General features: G+C 39.3%; 2 protein-coding genes across 3 annotated transcripts; both read right to left on the minus strand.

Moving 5' to 3' along the window:
- Positions 1–2,076: 2,076 nt before the first annotated feature.
- Positions 2,077–7,706, minus strand: LOC100834725 (DExH-box ATP-dependent RNA helicase DExH1). Its single transcript, XM_024461409.1, has 9 exons — positions 7,632–7,706; positions 6,659–6,934; positions 5,980–6,126; positions 5,276–5,479; positions 5,020–5,172; positions 4,368–4,460; positions 3,538–3,752; positions 2,468–2,627; positions 2,077–2,367 (listed from the first exon to the last, which is right to left on the minus strand). The coding sequence occupies exons 1-9, from the start codon at positions 7,704–7,706 to the stop codon at positions 2,077–2,079; spliced, it is 1,614 nt and encodes a 537-aa protein (XP_024317177.1).
- Positions 7,707–13,420: 5,714 nt separating this feature from the next.
- Positions 13,421–18,481, minus strand: LOC112268588 (protein NPGR2-like). Of its 2 annotated transcripts, none has more exons than XM_024460385.1 (6): positions 18,148–18,481; positions 17,240–17,529; positions 16,404–16,653; positions 15,019–16,232; positions 14,369–14,519; positions 13,421–14,115 (listed from the first exon to the last, which is right to left on the minus strand). In XM_024460385.1, exons 2-6 carry the CDS (start codon positions 17,486–17,488, stop codon positions 13,799–13,801), a joined length of 2,181 nt encoding a protein of 726 aa, XP_024316153.1. In that variant the 5' UTR covers positions 17,489–17,529; positions 18,148–18,481; the 3' UTR covers positions 13,421–13,798. The 2 variants fall into 2 exon arrangements, with proteins under 2 accessions (XP_024316153.1, XP_024316154.1); XM_024460386.1 differs by lacking the exon at positions 18,148–18,481 and adding an exon at positions 17,756–17,987.
- Positions 18,482–19,300: the final 819 nt, after the last annotated feature.

A 19,300-nucleotide genomic window follows, 5' to 3' on the forward strand; every position in this document is an offset into this window, starting at 1 on the left:
AACAGAGATAAAGAAAAGTTCAACTAAGCTATTGTGGTGAAGTTGGCCATACCTGAATCAACTCTATGATACGCTTTGGTGCAGAGAAATGAAGATACCCTCCAAGCATCTCGATGTCTTCTCCAGTTTTACTTGGACTCAGGGAACCACCAAATAGTAGAAGAGCATAATCTGATATGTTTGTGGAGTCACGGACATAAATGCTAGCAGTTTTCACCTTCTCGCTGTACACCAAATAAGGCAATGGGAATTGCTGCACACCAGCATTGACTGACGATGGATGAATATCAACCTTCCCAACATCTTTGGTATAGAATGCTGTCCTCTTGCCACGTTTTTTGCATTGTATGACATTTGGGTAAAGGCCAGCACATAAAACAGCAGAAACCATCTCCAGATCCTTGCCATAATGGTTGTATGCCTGAAATTACAGTATGGAAGTAAGTAGTTGTACTAAAAACTGAAGCTCTTCAATACAAAAGTAGATAAGATGGTGTATCGAAATGAAAAAACATAGACAACTGTATAGGTCCGAGAATTCACATTATAGTTTGTTTTCACAGTTCAGTTAAGCGCCAACCAATACACATGTTCAAACTGATGCAAATGAAAATGACATTTATTTATATTGATATTTTCTGTGTTCAAGTTATCAGAACATAAAACCCTCAGTTATCGCATGTGGGTGCGCTATGTATTACTCCCTCCATTCCTAAATACTTGTCGCTGTTTTAGTGCAAGTTGATGTAATTACTCCCCCGTACATTTCACACAAATTGGGGAGTATAAAGCACAACGGGGAGTATGTAGTATATAGATAATATGTACACAATCCGTCCCATAATTCTTGTCGTTGTTTTAGTACAAAATTGAACTAAAACAGCGACAAGAATTATGGAAAGGAGGTAGTATGTAGAACTTAGCATATATTTACTATTTTTTGAGTTAGTATATGCAGTATTTTTAACATACTCCACTATATCAACAAATATGAAGGTATTTCTAAAGTATATTAAAATCATGTACCAAGTTGCAATTTCTTTCATGTAGTTCGCTTTTAAGTATCTTAGAAATAGTATATGAATGTATGAAAAAATAATAAAGTAGAATATATACTACCACGTGGTAGTATATGAGACATGGGAGTAACTACACCTTGTAGTATGGTGTGTTTTCCCACATATTCAATTATATTACAATAATTGTTTTTTAAATGCAAGAAAGAGCAAGAGCTCAAACCTTCACTCCCCTTGTCTTGCTAACAAAACCGATATCAGATAGTAGATCGAAAAATTGATTTCGCATGTCATCCATCATCTTCAGGGTCATGGGGGACAGAAAGTTTTCCCAACAGAAAGAACGTTCCCTTCCACTGTGTTTTGCATCCTTCCATGCTTCAAACGCCTTAAGAAGGGCAATGTGATCACTGGTAAAAAGAGGTCATAAGAAATTACCAGTATGCCTTAAATAACTTCAGCATGGATTTCTGTTTGCAGGTGGATTCTATCATTGGCAAGTGATGCTATGTACTCCATATCTAATATATCACATATAAACTAGTACAGGTTTTAGCTTTCCACATTCTGCTGCTCCACTGGGCTCAAATGAAGGAGAACTAAAACGTACACAGGTACTATAAATGAAGGAGCACTTAATGATATCAAAGACATTGCTTCATTTTACAGGCAAGAGACCATCAGACCAAAAACATAATTCTGTAATATTGGTTTGTCAAAAAAGCATTTCTACAACCTTCCTCACTAAATCTTAATGTGTTTGTAGGGAGAAAAGAGAGTAAAATAATTACCTGCAGGAGTCACCAGCAAATGATCTTTTGACAGCATCAGCTTCTTCTTTTCTATCAATTGGGAGCACAAATGGGTTACGATATGCAAGAGCAGCAGCAATGGTTAATGCAGGATCAAGGCACTGGAAGACAGATCCAATGAGCAGCATCTTCCCGATGTTTGGATCCAGTGGAAGTGTACAGAGATGCTGTCCTGTATAAATCAAGGAGGACAGGCAAAAGTAAATAAAAACAGCTGGAACAAAATAAAGCAAGTGAGACGCAGGGTATCAGCAAAACTTCAAACCTAAATAAGTGAGCTCCTCCAAATCATCCAGTGCTCCAATGGTTTTCAGAAGCTCAATTGCATTCTTAACAGAAAGTGGATCTGGAGGTTGAAGTGACTTGGCTAAGAAAGAGGCCACTGCTCCTAGTTGTAAGCTTTTGATAGTGAGACACAGTTCTTGCAAAGGAGTCCTAAGAATCTCAGGCAACTGAAACTGTGGCATGGCATCATGAATGACTTTCGGGTACAGCCTATAGCAAACACCTGGCTGAACACGGCCTGCACGACCGCGCCTCTGTGTAACATCATTAAAATCATAAACTACACCAATTATTATTGGATTTTCAGTTTTGGCACAATTATTATTATTGTGGCATTAGTGTGCAGTGACGTACCTGATGAGCAGAGGCTTTTGATATCCATGACGGCATAAGGCATGCTAGCTTATTCAAGGCATCATAACTTGTCTCCTTTGCCTTACCACAATCAATTACATATACAACATCATCTATTGTAATACTGCTTTCTGCAATATTTGTCGCCAGAACAATTTTTCTGCAATACATATATAATAGAGATAAGCAATGAAGGTAGTTCTGATTGTTCAAATAAAATTGCAAAAGCCATTAGAATCTAGGACAAGTAGCTCAAATGAAATTAGAGCTGTTGCACAAGTAGATAACAAGACTTTTTTTTTCATAAATTGGTAATAAGTTGACAACTATTAGCAGAACAATTAGCAGAATGCAGTAATAGTGAATGTAAGAGATCATAGTTCAGGTGGCACAATAGTTCAAAATGAAACTGAGAGGAACAATGTATAAGTTAACTCTATGGTTAACTACAACAGTTTATCCAAAATCATTGTCACAAATTTGTACTTCCAGTAGTTCACTTCCGAGCGATAACTTTACCTAGGTGCTACATATTATGCCAAAACTTAACTTTACCATTAAAGACGCTGCTACTGGTGTCATGGCCTAGGCTCTGGAGAGCATAATCGTGGGGATTCCTGTGCATCGTGGGCATGGGAGAAGTTAGGGTTTGGGATAACCTGAGGCGAGCCTCCTCTTATCTTCTTTATTGATTTTCTGATATCCCAACTGTAGGCCTGGGTCTCTTTATATCTAGGGTTGGCTCTTTACAGATCCATTTTAAACTTCCCAACTAACACAATCTTAATTAACTAACTTAATATGCAAGTAAATTGAAGATAAAGCTTATCTCTAAGCTGACTTGGGCTCCTTGCCCCTGCCCCTTTAGTGGTGAGAAGTGCAAGAGACCCAACATGTTTATATTCCTATAACTCATAATGGTGGAGGCATTATCCCGAGAGAGTGAGAAGGTACGCAAGTAGAAAGAAAAAAGTATGACACATCATCGATGAAAAAGCAGACTCATATCCATAAAAGCATAAATCAAAATTTGACGTTTCTAAATGTCTAGGACCTAGGTGACTACTTACCTCATATTAGTTGGTGCTTTGTCAAAAATTTCACGCTGATTGACAGTTGGCATAGAACCATGCAATGGAAGAACTAGGAATTTATTGGAATTGCCAAGTAGATTATTCCCTTTAATCTTGTCCACAAGTTTTGAAATTTCATCCCAACCAGTAAGGAACACAAGGATTGCACCTTCTCCGTCATGACGGCAGATGTACTCAATTGTTCCTTCCACCTAAAATGTTAACATAATACATGATAATGGGATTCCCTGACATGCTGTTCACTTTTTTTAGAGATGTCAAGTGCATCGCACAAATAGGAGGGATCATAAATCTCCTTTTGTTGGTGGTACCAAATCAACATGAAAAACTCAAGGAGAAAAAAAATCTAGATGCGCTTCTCGATTCGATTTACTATAACAATATATAAATTAAGTTAACATTCAATCTATGTTGAGAGTAGAAAATGAGAAAACCTAGCTATTCACAGCAAGCTGATCCTTTTGGTTTGTTCTAAGTTCTAATACATTCTGAATGTCACATTAAAAATTATGACGGATTGAAAAAACATAGCATTTCTCAATGTTGCAGATGAGCTACACATATTTGCATCTACAATACTTATTATCACAAGTATTTCCTAATCAATTCAATACCAGAAAAGTTGATCCAAGACATCTGCTACTGGCCCAGTCATTTATCCCGACCCAGACATCTGCAGTTCCACTAATACCAAATGGACTAATTAACAACAAGCAATCCAGCTACATGTGAACTTAAATGTATGCACGTGAAAGTAACCAGTTCATCTCGCAAAAAAAAAAAAGTAACCAGTTCAGAGTACATACAAGGCTCAAATCTAGGTCAGTGGCAGACCAAGCTTCAAGGGACTGCCTTGTTGTACTGCTGTAATTTCCGTACTCCTTATTAATGTCAACATCCTGGAAAAAAATATGTGATCAAAACAAAGCTATCAACACTCCTAGTTGTAAAGGGTGGGGAAATCAAGCATCTGACTGTTGCTATGTCTTCTACAATTCAGTTTACAGCTCGTTTGGTACCCATCATTTGAGCTTAGAATTCATGAGTTAATTTCGAATTCCAGAAACAAATTTGTTTGGTTGGCACAGAATTGGCCACGGGAATTCAATCTCAAATTCCATGGACTTGTACTATAACTAATCCCAATTCCTCTCCAAAAGCCATCATTTCTCTGGAATTGTCTATCACTCCACAAATCCATGTGGTAGACAAACATGATTTCTGAACAAGGAATTCAAATTCAACCAAATGAAATCCTATCAAAAATTGGATTTCATTTCATTTCTACCAAATGAAATGAAACGATGGTTACCAAACGGGCTGTTAGTAATTAAAATTTCTCATTTAGCAAAAGTAAAGCTAAATCTTCTGATATACTGGATATATTGGGTATGCCAGAACTTGTTTAAGAAATTATAGCGGGCAGCCAGACAAGATGTAAAAGACACTAAAGTTTACCTCAAAAACATCAGATATCGGGTCATTCTTAACTGATGCAAACCTCTTTCTTCTAGAATTTCCTTGGAAATTATCACGTTCAGACTTGATCTTGTAGCGGGTCTTTTCTAAAATATCTTCCAAAAACAACTCCGCAATAGGAAAAGTAAAACCCTGCTCAAAACACCTCAGTATAAGTACAATGCACAAAAAAACTTCAGCGGATATGTATTTGCCTTTTACCCTTTGTCAGTGCTGTTTGTGAAAAGTCGCATACCGGGATATGCATAATTGGAGCTTCTCCAAAGTATTTGGAAAAAAGTTCAGCATTTATTGTTGCACTCATCAATACAAGGCGGAGGTCAGGACGCCTCGGTAGAAGGTCACGGAGAATTATGATGAGAAAGTCTTCATTCATGCCACGTTCATGAATTTCGTCAACTAGTAAATGGCTTACACCAACTAAATCAGGATCCTGAACCTGCAGATCATTAATTGTTTGCACCAAATTTAAGTTTCTCACGACAAAACTTACCATAATTTGAAACTAGATGGAATTTTCTGTATATCTAATAGGGAGTCCAGTATGATATGATTGGAGTGCTAGATAGCAACAGAATATTTTGACTAGCTTTGGACGCAGGTTGTGAAGGAACCAGGGTAAACAGGCTGACAGGCACATGCGTGGGTTGTGAAGGAGCCAGGGTAATGATATACAGGCTGACTGGCACATGCGTGATAAAATCATCTGCATGGTCAAACTTTAGCTCTTTCAGATTTCTAACAAAAATAAACAAAACTTTGTGTTCCCCTTCGCTCAGATTGGGAACTACTCGTCGCTAATGCAATGTACGATGTTAACTAAAACAGCCAATTTCCAATACTCCCTCTGTATGACTATATGTCACCACCCCACCATGCGCACAGACCAGGGGAACCTAATGAAGAATAACCATGCATGACATGGTACAACCACTTAACCTCTTCCAAAGCATTAAAGTAGGGGGAAGAAAGTGGAAACACTGCATTAAATATGCTCTTGGTTTCCTCAATAGAGACATCTTCTGAAATAGAGACTCTCAAGGCAGTGACAGTTACAACGAAACAGAAGGAGTGCTGAACATGCAACTGCACAACCAATTCAAACCATAATAATACCTACCGCTTCATAATTTTGCATATAGTAAAGTAAAGGTGTGATTGGTTTTGGCCCAAGTGCACCCTATGAAATAATTGGCTAGCCAAACTTTGTTCAAGCTTTCAAGGTTTTGCTTGCCCAAGGGTTAGCCAACATTGGCAAGAGAAATGAACTAGACTTGACAAAGAGGCAGTGGCTTGCCAAAAATTTGGCAACAATCCAAACAAAGACCAACTTTTTGGTCACGATTAAAAATTTGGTGGATTTTGGCCACCATCCAAACACACCCTAAGCAACAAGGGTAAAACTTCCTTCTTTCCTTTGATTTCCTTGAAATATCAGAATAAACTTGATGATCGTACAGCTATCGACAATTGTCAACAAAGAACAAGGCAAAACATACACTTCTGTTCTAACAAAAAAAAACAAAAGAAAAATTATCGATGCAAAGATGACGTGGTCTGGTAAGTCATGACTCATGGATATGCTTATCTATCTATCTATCTATCAACAAAGTCATACCAGTTTTCTAAGTAAAACTCCTGTCGTGCAGAATAGCAGTCGTGTTTGTGTAGATCGTTTTGATTCAAGGCGAATCTGGTATCCAACAGTCTCACCAAGTTCTTCACCTCTCTCAGATCCTACACGTGCTGCAACCGATATGGCAGATATACGGCGGGGTTGAGTACATATTATGCTGCAATCAGCACCCCGAAGGTTATCTATCTCCTCTTCTAGTATGAACTGCGGAAGCTGTGTTGTTTTACCACAACCTGTCTCACCAGAAATAACCAGAACCTGAAACAGTAAATCCAATAAGAAACTTAAATTAAATGTTTGTACTGATCAGAACAACTATAGAACCCTACAGCCCTACAGGATAGGCAATCTTAAGAATATAATGAATATCACCACATAAAATACATGAACGAAAACCACAAACAGTACAACATTAATTCTGCTAGCACTAAAAAGTACATTAATTCAAGTCATTTAACTGTACCCAACAATTCAAAAAACTACCAGTGAAATTTACTACTGCCTACGTTTGTAATTACATGTTGTCCTAGAAAGCGTGCAGTCAAACTTCACCAGCTCTGAATAATATCATTAGATTTCTTATGAAAAATATTTTCATAATATTGTAATTTTATAAATTTTGACCAATATATTCGTCTCAAAAGAGATGGCCAAAGTTACATGTTGCAGGCTAGGGATGCAAGCGGGATCCCGCATATATTCTGCCACTAGGCCAACCTTCAAATCTTAGGTCAAGACGTTTCGAACTAGCAAATCCTAGTGTCCTAGAAGCAGGACATAAGCAGGATCCTGCTTGCATCACTATTGCATACTGCCTATTTCTAAAACGACATGTAATTCTCAATGGAGGGAGTAATTTACCAAGGCTATAAACCCAAAAGTACCTCCCGGCAAAAAAAAAGTAAAATAAACAGTACCAGGATAGATCAACCATCTTATAGTTCTTACTTCTTACCTGATTGGATGCTACTGCTTTCAAAAACTCCTCTCTCATTTTGAATGCTGGTAATTTTTCCCTAAAAGACTGCATTGCTCTAGCACTTGGCATCATCTGAAACAAAACATAGGTGGTATGCCTTAAGAAATCTGGGTGAGAAGATGCTCGAAGACTGACAGGGTTTGATTCACTGGAAAATCACTGCCATTACCTTTTTTGAACTCTGCAGATCCCTAAGCTGAGAACTGAGCTTTTGTTTATCAACATCCGTTGTTGATTCAGGTACTACTGACGAGGATGAGCTAGGCAAAGATCGTCTCAAGACAGTGGATGTGCTAGCAGAACCATTGTTACTCGATTGTGCCCTGGACAAAAGGGTTTCTACTCGTCTCTCTGTCTCATTGGACATCTTAATCTGTCCATGGTACAAACTTAAGTATCAATAAACAGAACTACACCAATATTGAGGTGTGCTATCACTAAGATATTGCATAACCTCATTTTGTGTTGATCCATGCCTTTCATCAAGCTCAGCCCGGTAATCAGGCAGTGGCACTTTGCTAAAAACAAGTGTCTTCCCCTTGTTGTATGCATTGCTATCCTCCCCAGGTTAAAACACAAGAGAGAGAGAGAGACTAGAATTGTCAGATTTAAAGTGTGAGCTATAGGCATATCACAAAAAGAATCAAACGATTTATAGGCATAAACTCAGATAGTCATTCATCTTCTGAAGACAAAATCATAAGTAAACTAGCAATAAATTACCAAATTCAGGAAACAGTGATTGACTGATAACAGCATTATGTTGCATATATTGACAGAAGTTAATCATGGTGGTAATGAGAGAAATAAGCACAGAATATCCATCCTTACAAGTAAAGCCCGTGTCTCTGAGCCATATCTGCAAGTATATTCTGTCCATCGCGTCCAAAATTCTTCTTAACTACTAATTCCTGCTGGGATCCTTCTCTTAATTGTCCAATCTTATTCCACCACTCATTCTCATCAACCTTTTCCACCTGAACATTAGTCACAAGAAGATAGATCTTAAATAGTTAACTACACAAGTACAATTAAATCAAATGTATCTTTTTGAAATTGAGCGGACCAGTAAAGGTTGTGCAGGCCTACACCACCGTACCATTTGGATGGGAGGTGATGTAGCTGAAACAGTTACTAACAACACATTTGCACCGAACAAATATCACCAGAGATGCGATCAAAAGATTTTGTGAACTCTAACTGGTGATTGTTCAAACTTCCTGGAAACTAAAACATCACACAGCTAACTCCATTGCAGTATGTAGGCCCGACATAGCAGCAAATTAGAATTTAGAAATAAACTTGTTGATCAATCTATGTACCGACATTAGCTACAGACTTCCGTGCTTTCATACAAAAGTATAACACACTTTAGAGTATAAACTACAGGAGTCACAGGCTGACAGCAATTTGCACTAAAACCACGACAAGTATTTAGGAATGGAGGGAGTACATATCACGAAATCCACACGAAACAAGGAAAAGACCACCAAGCGACGGTGATGCACCGGAGCAGAGCCCTCACCTCGCTGGCTATCTGCCGCAGGCGCTCGGCGCGCCACTGCGGGTCCCACCACCTCTGCTCGCCCCGCCCACCGCCGCCACCGCCACGGCCTCCCCTGCCTCCTCCGCCGCGCCCGCGCCCGCGACCGCGCTGGGAGTTGGTGCCGCCGCCGCCGCGGCCACCGCGGTAGGACATGACGGGTGTAGCTGCGACAGTTGTTGTGAGCGCCCTTAGGGTTCTGGTGGTAGTGGTGGTCGCGAAGGGGAAGCTTCTGCGGAAGAGGAGGCTGCCCCGACAGACTGGAGAACGGAGGAGCATCTGGGCCGGGCGGTGGCATGGACGTTCAGTTCCCGGCCGCACCGCCGCCGCGTGTTGGCGTGGCGCCTCACGGAGTAAGAGCTGTTTTGTTGGGCCGATAAGTTTGCAGTCTGGGCTGGCATTCCTGTGGGCCATCGTTAACGGGACTTGTTCATTTTATTTTATTTTGAAAGGAGGGACTTGTTCATTTGAACTTCCTGCGGGTTCAAACGGATTGTACTCCTCACTCTGTCCAACAACATGGGGCATATTATGGTTCGATTGACCACAAATTAATTTATGAATATGTGACTAATGTGATCAAAATCATAACCATAAGTAAATATTCTTGAGTAGGAATATAATGGATATGAATCTATGTCATATAATAATATATTAATAGAGTAATTTGGGTCAAAGCATTGGTCAAAAGAAATCTAATACGTCCCTTTTTCTTGGACGGAGGTAGTACTCCGTACCTTATTATTTTCTATTAGTACTTATTTTTTGCACTAGAAAAAACTAGTATTCCTCCGTTCAACAAAAGATGTCTCAACTTTGACTAAATTTAAATGTATCCCACTAAATCATGTTTTTTTATACATCCAAATTTTGACAAATTTAAGACATCTTTTGTTGTACGGAGAGAGTACTTATTTTTGCCTCAGTCCAGAGAAGATGACCGTGAGGTGGCTCATCAGCTGGCTGCTTTAACGAAATCTACTCCCGGCATTGTGCCTCTCATACTGAAGGATGTAACTCTAAATCGTCAATCAATAAAAGGGTATTATGCTGTCAAAAAAAAAAAAAGATGACCGTGAGCCAAACAAGGCTAGAGGGGTTTTGATGATTTGTCTATTAGTTTCTTGGCAAGTTCAGGATTTTATCTGGACCCGGTCAATTATCTTTTACCTTTATATTGGAGATTTAGGCATGCATAGAACTTAATGGACAATGTTCTGAGAAAAAAACTTTAGTGGTTTCCGAGAACTACATGTGAACAGTGTCCTAGGCCCTCCCCGCACGAACTATCTCTATTTTTTCAATTTTTCATAAAGAAAAAGGCTATCTACATTCTGCTCTCCTTCTCATGTTCCACATGTCATCTTGTCCCCCTGACATCCCTTTTGTTGTTAACATCGCCCCCTGACATCCCCTTCTGTTGTTGACCTCGTCGCCACCTTCCTCCTTTCACTACGTGTACGCTCATGGTGTCGCAGTGTTCGCTCCCTGAGACTTCATTCTGATTTTCCACAAAAGAATTACTTGAATAGCGAAAACTACAAACAAGGTTTCAACTAAAATGGTTTAACTAGGTGAATCATATGATCCTGTTTTGTTGAATAGATTTTACATATTTTACTATTTTGTCATATATGTTTGGTATAATCGGTAGAAGACGACCTAAGAGGAAATCTATGATAAGCTAAGCTTAGTGTTTTTATCTTTATATAGATAGAGTCAAGTTAGATTGATCTAATATGGCAGACACAACACCATGGCCCTCTTCTTTTCGACTTTCAGGATGGGTTTTCACGAGAAGCTGCTCTCTCCTGCCTTTCTGAAAAAACCGCATGTGAAACTTTGCTAGACTTTCTAAACTAATTTGGAAGCCTAGCAAAAATTATAAGATGACTTCTCCAGAAAATTGGAAAAGACTAGCTTCTCAGAGAAGCACATCTTGAAAACCGAAAAGAAAGAGCCCTATAACCTTTTACGACTTATAGGTCTTTCTTCACTCAGGAGAGAGAGACAATGAAGCTTCTTTTTGCTCAAACCGAATAATATTACTCCCTCCGTTCTTTTTATAAGAGCTTTGTCTAAGTCCATGCTTATAGAAAAATATATTAATACTTACAATCGAATAAGTATACAATGAAGACATATATCATAACACATAACTAATTTACAGATGTAGATATTGGTAGATTTTTTTTATAAACTTGGATAGATTTAAAAAAATTGTTGGTCCATGGTTGGTCCAAAAGTTGGCAAGACTTGTGAAGAGGTTGGTAAGATTTGTGAAGTTATTGGTTACCAACCAAACTAAAACCCAAATAGTATAGATTGCTATAAGAACCAAACAGCCCCTAACTCACTAGATTCCGTAGCTCAACAGGGAGACGCCAATGGTCCTTGTTTAATTCGGAACATACTGAAATCATATCACTCAAGGCTGGAAAGCTACCTACATAACTTCAACTTTGGCTTGTACACAGGAATGAGCACACCAGGCTGGAAAGCTGCCTTTAGATAAGTAGGGACAGAGAGGGTGACCGACAGCACATTTTGCACATAGGTTTTGCATGGATAAATCTCGATAGTTCCTCGCATATTCACATCAGTAAAATGTTAACCAAGAAACATAGGTGAGGAATGGAACGGTGAAATTGTTTGATGGTGAGACATGGAGCTCAAGCATAGAAGTAGGGATGAGGATATGAACATTAATTCTCGCTGAAAAAATGAATGTAATGTGGTAAATCCGGAATGGTGGTTCTCGAAAAATAAATCATCAATGTTGTTTCGTTAGAATCCTTTGGAAATTTCCCATATGTGCCTTCACAGTTCACAGACAGTTCAAGATCAAGGCAAGATATTTGCCCACCAATTTGCATGGGGTGGAGCGTGGAGGTGGAGAAGGTGCTTCGGAGCTTCTGCACTGAGATTTACTACTCCCTCCGTTCAACAAAGGAAATTTAACTTTAACTAAATTTGAATGCATCTATACACTAAGTTATGTCTAGATACATCTAAATTTTGATAAACTTGAGACATCTTTTGTTGGACGGAGGGAGTATTTGGAACCCTTCTGCCTGAAGCTTTACATGTTTCATTGTTACAGTTCAATATTTCCAAGGTGGAATTTCGTAGATTGCTGCAACCAATATACGCAAAGAAGTCAAGTCAAAGAGTTTAAAATGCATTTTCAAATTGTATGCTGGAAGACATTAAACAGAAACACTAGTAAAGGGGCATAAATTGGGTCAATGAAATCTGGACTGGAATATAATTACCAAAAAAAATGATGATGTAGTTCAAACATCTAGGTGAAAATTTTGTGGTGAAATTAATTGAAAGTAAACTACTCCCTCCGTCCAACAAAAGATGTTTCAAGTTTGTCAAAAAAAAATCGGGTAAGTTTGTCAAAATTTAAATGTATCTAAACATAACTTAGTGTATAGATGCATTCAAATTTAGTCAAAGTTGAGACATCCTTTATTGGACGGAGGAATAGTAAAGTTCAAACCGGTGTTTTGTAAAAGTCATCTACATTACTTTGTTCAAGAAGATAAATGATAAGCTTCAAAGTTCAGTGCGAAAACCTGTGATGGTGAAGACATTCACATAAACTGATGTGCAAATAGGAACCTTTGCCAGCCAATCATGAGAAGGGAATCCTTCAATTCATCACTGCTGAACTGCTTAAATAGACCAAATGCCATCAAATGTCCATCAGACTCGGAGCAAAACCACCAACCAAAAGATTGTGACCGATCTTAATTGTAGCTGTTAGAATGGAGTATCTCCTCAATGCATGACAAGAGACTGACTACTAGCTAAGCATCTGCATCAACAACGGTGAAGGGTCTTCTATGGAAAAATGCATCTAAGTCTGCATAGAGTACTTGCAATAGAAGCTATCTTAATGCTCCACAGGTAAGTGTTGTCCATCCAACAACTTCGGTTGTTTGCAAACTCACATGGTGCTAGTTGTCAACAGTATCCAGCACATGCCACAAAACATTAAGTAGAGCCAATGGATTACAGCAAATTCCAGAACTTCGGTAATGCAACAGTAACTTACATACTCCCTCCATCCAACAAAAGATGTCTTAAGTTTGTTAAAATTTGGATGTATCTAGACATGACTTAGTGTATAGATGCATTCAAATTTGGTCAAAGTTGAGACATTCTTTGTTGGATAGAGGGAGTACAATAGCTGTTTCTATCTACTAGATAGTTGACAACAATAACAAAACTAAATTATTAAAACCCCTCGAAGATCTTGTATCTTGTATGATTTGTCAGATATGAACACTATAGCACAAGATATATTGACATTATACTGGTACACCGACATCTGTAGATCACAATGACTGAAGTTGCCCCACAAAGTAAATTGAGAAGAAGACCATTTTTCTTCTTGATGTATAGAAAACAAAGTGGAACTGTATTGAACTGCTAAACAAAAAAAGAACGGCAGGGGTGATGCTATAATCCCTCAATAATTTAGGTCATGTCTGGAACTCTGTAATCTACTACTGTATTTCATTGGTGTTAAGTGAAGCATTTCAAAAGCTTACAGTTTCTATAGCCCCTGTACTGTTGTACATAAATGTCATCTGAAAGGTTCTACAGGTGCTGTTTCTTCAAGAAGAGTAGCAGCTTGGAAACATTCAGCAGCCTCAGCTGCTGATCTGCCACCTTCCTCTTTGTAGAGTAGGCCAAGATTAAACCATGCCACATGATTTGTTCTATCAAGTTGCAGTGCATCAGTCAGGAAGCACCTTACAGAAGGCAATGGTCTGTCCCCAAGTTGTCGTAGATTAATAGCGGCGGATACCAAGCTTGGAACATGTTTAGAATCAAGATCTAATGCTCGAAAATAAGCCCCCAAAGCTTCTTTTGGAAGACCCCTCGCTTCATAAAGTTTTCCTGGAAATAGAAGTCAAAAAACAATATGAGGTGATGACATTTTACAATACTAAATGAGTAGGTAAAACCCAACTGACATTTTCCAACACTTAATGAATGAGTAAAACCCAAGTGGAGCTTTGATTCTTAATTGAGTTGACATGTCAATGTTTTTACTTCCATGTTCCTACTCCGAACATATTTACAGCACATAAGATTTTCACAATATTTTTATTTTTGTGGGAAATACATATGTAAATATTTCAAGACTAACCTGTAGCATGCAAAGCCAAGGCAGAATAACGATTGACGACTCTTATCTTTGATACACAAACCTCTGCATCCCTAAACTGTGACATGCCAAGGTACAACAGAGCTAGATCATACCAGGTCTCTGTTTCCAGGTTTTTATCATCTTCAGCACCCTGTAAAAAGTGATACAAGAATAAGAGAAACATAGTGGCCTCCTATTTGCTACTTGCTATTGCTATGGACATAACCACACAACGACCAATACAAAAGGATGAATAGGTGATTTTGATAGTTCTATGTAAAAATGCAACCAAATCTATTATAACAATAATAATTGGAACTGAAAGAAAAGAGTGTTGGTAACTTGGTATCAATAACCCTGTGGCTTTTGTTGGTTAATCTAACCCAGTGTACTCACAACTTTCCTGCTTTCAGAACTATGCTCATCTTGAAATCTCAAAATCAAAATGAATATAATCGAATATTCATGTCTTGTTGTCGAATCATTATAAATTGCATCCGGCTATGACTGGAAGTAAAAGCTACTAAATATTTAACGAGTTGATCTAACAGCAACATGGGAATTTCAGTTTTGTGAACATAAGTACATTTGACATATGAACAATAAGTCATGATTCCACAGTTAGAGTTGAAACCAGAATTTTAAAGCACCTTTGTCAAGGAGGTCCTGGGGCTGAAACTTTTGGTTCTAAGTTGAATTAAAGCAAGAAGTTGGGTATATGTCCCAACTGCGGCCCCAAATTGCCCCTGTGCAGCCTGAATTCTGGCTTTGGTCCGCAACAGATCTCCTTGATTCCATTTCCCAGTCTGATCAAGAGCAGCATCAACAATGGTTTCAGCGTCAGCAAACAGTTTTTGTGCACTCAGTATCCTAGCTAAAAGAAGCCAACTCCTCAACTCTGATCCAGCCTCTAGTTTGACAAGTTTTTTGGCATAAAAAACCGCTGCATCTAACTTCCTCTGCTCAGCATTTTCAAGGCTGAGATTGTACATTACCATAGAATCTTTAACATGCATATTTTTTTCAGCACTCGCAAGTACTTCAAGTGCTTCACATTGCCATGAAGCTCGCTCGGCATCAGATATGGCATATCTAGCTTGATTCGAAAGGGTAACACCAAGCAAAACACCTGCAGTGCCTGCTAATTGTTCGCATCCTCCATGTATATTTGCGATGGCCCTCCGTGCATAGGAAGCACCTTCAGCATGAGCACTCTTCTCAACGCAGACCTTTGAAGCTAGGAGAAGTTCTTTGAGATTGTCAGAATCCTGTCCAGACTTCAATATCCTTTTGAGTAGATTCAGGGCAGTAAAATCATCTTCTTCTGCTAGGTAACACAATGCAACATTGTACGACCATTCTCTTTTGTCTAGCAGACCAGGTAGCAATTCTTCAAATTGTACAGCGAGTGGTTTTAGCTGGCCTGACATGGACAGTGCAAAAGTAAGGTGATGCATCACAGTGGGATCCCGCTCAACCCGTCCTAGATTGAACTTTCTCAACAGAATCATTAAAAGAAGAGTCGCCTCTTCTAAATTATTGCGTGGTACAAATGAACCATCCAACTGAGCATGGAGATTTGGTGGGCGTGCTTCACAGCCACTATACAGAAGAAAGGCAGCAAATTCCTTTTGTATGTTAGCTATGGTCTCTCCATCAAGATTCCAGTTATTGAGAAGAGACCTCCTATATGAAGATATGGCTTCAAGTGAAAACCCCCCTAATTTCCACAGCTCGGGAAGAAACTCTACAGCCTTGCATATTATCTCATTCAATTTACAACCCTTCCCAAAGCCTGCTGGCAAACCTTCAGGTATTGCTGCTTCCACAATATCCAGTATCGTTCTGCACTCTTGTGCAGCATCTGCAAAATCAAATTGAATTGAAGTTATGCTTACCGTAACCTCACGCATGACTGCAGGAACAATAAAAAAAGAATTTAAATCCTTTTCTAACACAAAAGAAATGCCAGGAGCTGCTGCGCACATGCATGATGCACACCTGTTCATGTGTGTGACAGATATATGAAGGTTACCTTTGAACTTTCCAAGATCATGAAGTGCTCTTGCTTTCAGATATATGGCCTCCATGAGTAGGCTGACAGCATGCAAGGGCATTGGCGGAGAATCCCACTGTGAACGAGTCTTACGACGAACTGCTTTTCTAGCAATTGAGATTTTCATCTTAGGGACTAATGAAGATATGTCTATCCCATCAAACACACGAAGTGCTGCTTCTGCATGCCCTCGTTGGTACTCTAGCCTTCCTAACAATGCCCTTGCTTCCTACAAAATGTAAATGTTACTCAAGCTTGCAATCGGTAAATCCACAAATGTTAAAGATGTCGTAAAAAAAGGATATCCTAGCATCTGATCAAATCAATGAATATAGTTGTGGGAATGAAATAATCAATATATATCTGAAAGGACAGAAATAATTTACTCATTAAAAGCTTCTAAACTAAATAGCATCTGTAGCGTATGTTGTAGAAAATTAAACTAGTAAAATTCAAATAGGAAACAGCTTTTGTTTGACAAATCGCATGCCAGAAAAGGACAAGACATATGGTTTCTTAAAACAGCAAGGAGGAAGGAGCTAGTGAGCCAATTCTGGTAGGAGATCAAATAGGCATATTTCTATAAACTTACAGCTACCTTCACAAAGAAGCATTAAAGGCAAAGATTAACTTAACTAGTAAGCAAACTAGTAAGCAAACTAGCTGTCGATAAATTACTTCACAGGAAAGCAAAAGATAGATATTTACAAGAAAGCAGGTTCAAACTTCAGAGACTTCACATTTGGAAAAAAATAAATTGTTCAAAGCATACTCTATCACACAGCAAAATTAATTTCATGAAAAGAAACACCAACCTCATAGTTAAGGCAGACGCCCTCCCGGAGCGACAACTCGGCTTCCTCGATGTTTCCATTATCGAGGTACTGCTCGACCTCCCCATTCCGCGACGAATACCCACTGGCTGAGAAATCTTTGGTGATCGTAGAGTCTGATGACCGGAAGGTCTCATCTGCATTCTTTAACTGCTCCCCGGAGCACAGGCACTCCATTGCCATCCGCCGGACAAAATTCCTCAATCTTCCTCTCCCTTTCCTACCCTCCATCTTGCTCTATCATATGCGATCCCATCTTGACGCGCAACTACCTGATATTCAATAATGTTTTACGATCACTACAAATTATGTGATAGATATAGCAAAAATAACACACCGTAATGCAGCCTTTTCATTCTGCCATAACAGAGTCATGCTGCTCGGTCTAGCAATTGAGGCACATCTCAGCAATACTCCATTACGGCATGTTCACAGTGCTTTACCAAGATATGTGGATTGCATGGATGTCATGACACAAAGGGAACAAGATTAACTAACCCATGATGAACAGGAACAAGATTGCGCCACCGGCGGCAGCAGATCGGGATATCTGAGCGAACTTTTCTCTCGAGTTCCCAATAACTAAGCCTAAAGACAGACCCTACGGAGCAAAAACCCCTCCTTGAATCAAAGAACCCACGAGAGTTCTCCCCCGGGGGGTAAAAGAAGGCCGCCGACAAAGTCCTGTATGTGCCGCCTACCTAGCGAATTCCCCAACTAAATGCAAGATTCGGAGTTGGCAAACCTCCTCTCTGGTCTTTAAAACCCGGAAGAGAAAGCAAAAGGGTGGATCAAATGCATCGCAAAGAATAAAGCAAGAAAGCGTGCGAGAGCCAATCAACCAAGGCCAGACACGGACTAGTTAAGTTTAATTTAAAGAAGTCGCTCACCTTTCCTCCTACCCAAAGGCAAAGGGAAGGGAAGCAAGCTCGCCGAAGATTAGCTCGACCAGCCACTGGAACGCCCAGCCCTGCGCTCGGCGACAAGGGCGAGCCGGGGGAGGGGGATGAATAGATCACCGGAGCGCCGAGAAAGCTGTGGTTTTGCGCAGCCGGATCGACCGACGAGGACGAGCCGAGCTCCGACTTGAGAAATGGAGGAGGTTCCCCTTTCCGATTCCAATAAACGGGAGAGGGGGGCGTGAATCTACCCTTTGTTTGAACAACGAGGTATTGTTTGAGGTGGGACTTGGGACAGTTGGAGTAGTTGGAAACTTGGAAAGGCAGAATGGGTCCTAGTCGTACTGTCGTTGGACTCGTTCACTATGGCACAAGATAAAAAGAGCGAGTGCGGAATGTGTGATTTGTTCAGAGCCCTTCACAAAACTATCGAGATGTTTTTGATTCATTGGGTTTTCAAAATGCATGAACAGAAAGAATACAGAGTTGAACTGTCACACCACCATGGATACTACAGGATTTATTGGATGTTTGAATGTTTGATTCTGGACGAGAAAAACACAAATATCTTATCAGGAGGTTGGAATGCATGTAATTTTCCCATGAAATATAACATAAATGGATCCAGGTAAAAGATTCCTATAGCTTACAATCTTATGGATCAAACGAGACATATAGGGCGAATTCTTAAGAATTGGAATCCTCCAAAATTATATGAAGTGAAATTTGAGTAATTCAAACTTCATTTCTTTTGGTTCACAAAGATTTCCAAAATACATTAATGTGAAACTGAAATGGAATCAAAATGAATTTTGACTGAAACAATAACAGAATTTTCAAAAAATAGAAATTCTTGTTGCACTAAAATTTTACTCTGGTTTCACTAAAATGTCTTTCAACGTTTGACCTTTCTCAATGTAATTCATGCATTTTGTTACACTTTCCATATATACTAACTTCACAAGGCTACTTGTGGCGTTTGTGTTGAGCTTCACTCTAAGACCTTTGCCATTTTTCTTGTTCCCCGTTTCCAATGACATCATCATCATCAGCGATCCTTCTCCATTTTCCGTCGTCTACAGCAAGTCAGGGCATCAGCACTCTGTAAGACTATCAACTCTAGATTAGTTGTATGAAAAATTTC

The sequence above is a fragment of the Brachypodium distachyon genome, chromosome 3, assembly GCF_000005505.3.
Source record: "Brachypodium distachyon strain Bd21 chromosome 3, Brachypodium_distachyon_v3.0, whole genome shotgun sequence".
Lineage (NCBI taxonomy): Eukaryota > Viridiplantae > Streptophyta > Magnoliopsida > Poales > Poaceae > Brachypodium > Brachypodium distachyon.

Coding starts and splice junctions, on each gene's coding strand:
- LOC112268588 (XM_024460385.1), bottom strand. CDS start 17,488: ATGGAGGGTAGGAAAGGGAGAGGAAGATTGAGGAATTTTGTCCGGCGG. Junction 16,654..17,239: donor GCGTCTGCCTTAACTATGAG/GTTGGTGTTTCT, acceptor TACATTTTGTAG/GAAGCAAGGGCATTGTTAGG. Junction 16,233..16,403: donor TGATCTTGGAAAGTTCAAAG/GTAACCTTCATA, acceptor TTGATTTTGCAG/ATGCTGCACAAGAGTGCAGA.
- LOC100834725 (XM_024461409.1), bottom strand. CDS start 7,706: ATGCAGTCTTTTAGGGAAAAATTACCAGCATTCAAAATGAGAGAGGAG. Junction 6,935..7,631: donor AAGCAGTAGCATCCAATCAG/GTAAGAAGTAAG, acceptor TTACTGTTTCAG/GTTCTGGTTATTTCTGGTGA. Junction 3,753..4,367: donor CTGACCTAGATTTGAGCCTT/GTATGTACTCTG, acceptor TTAACATTTTAG/GTGGAAGGAACAATTGAGTA.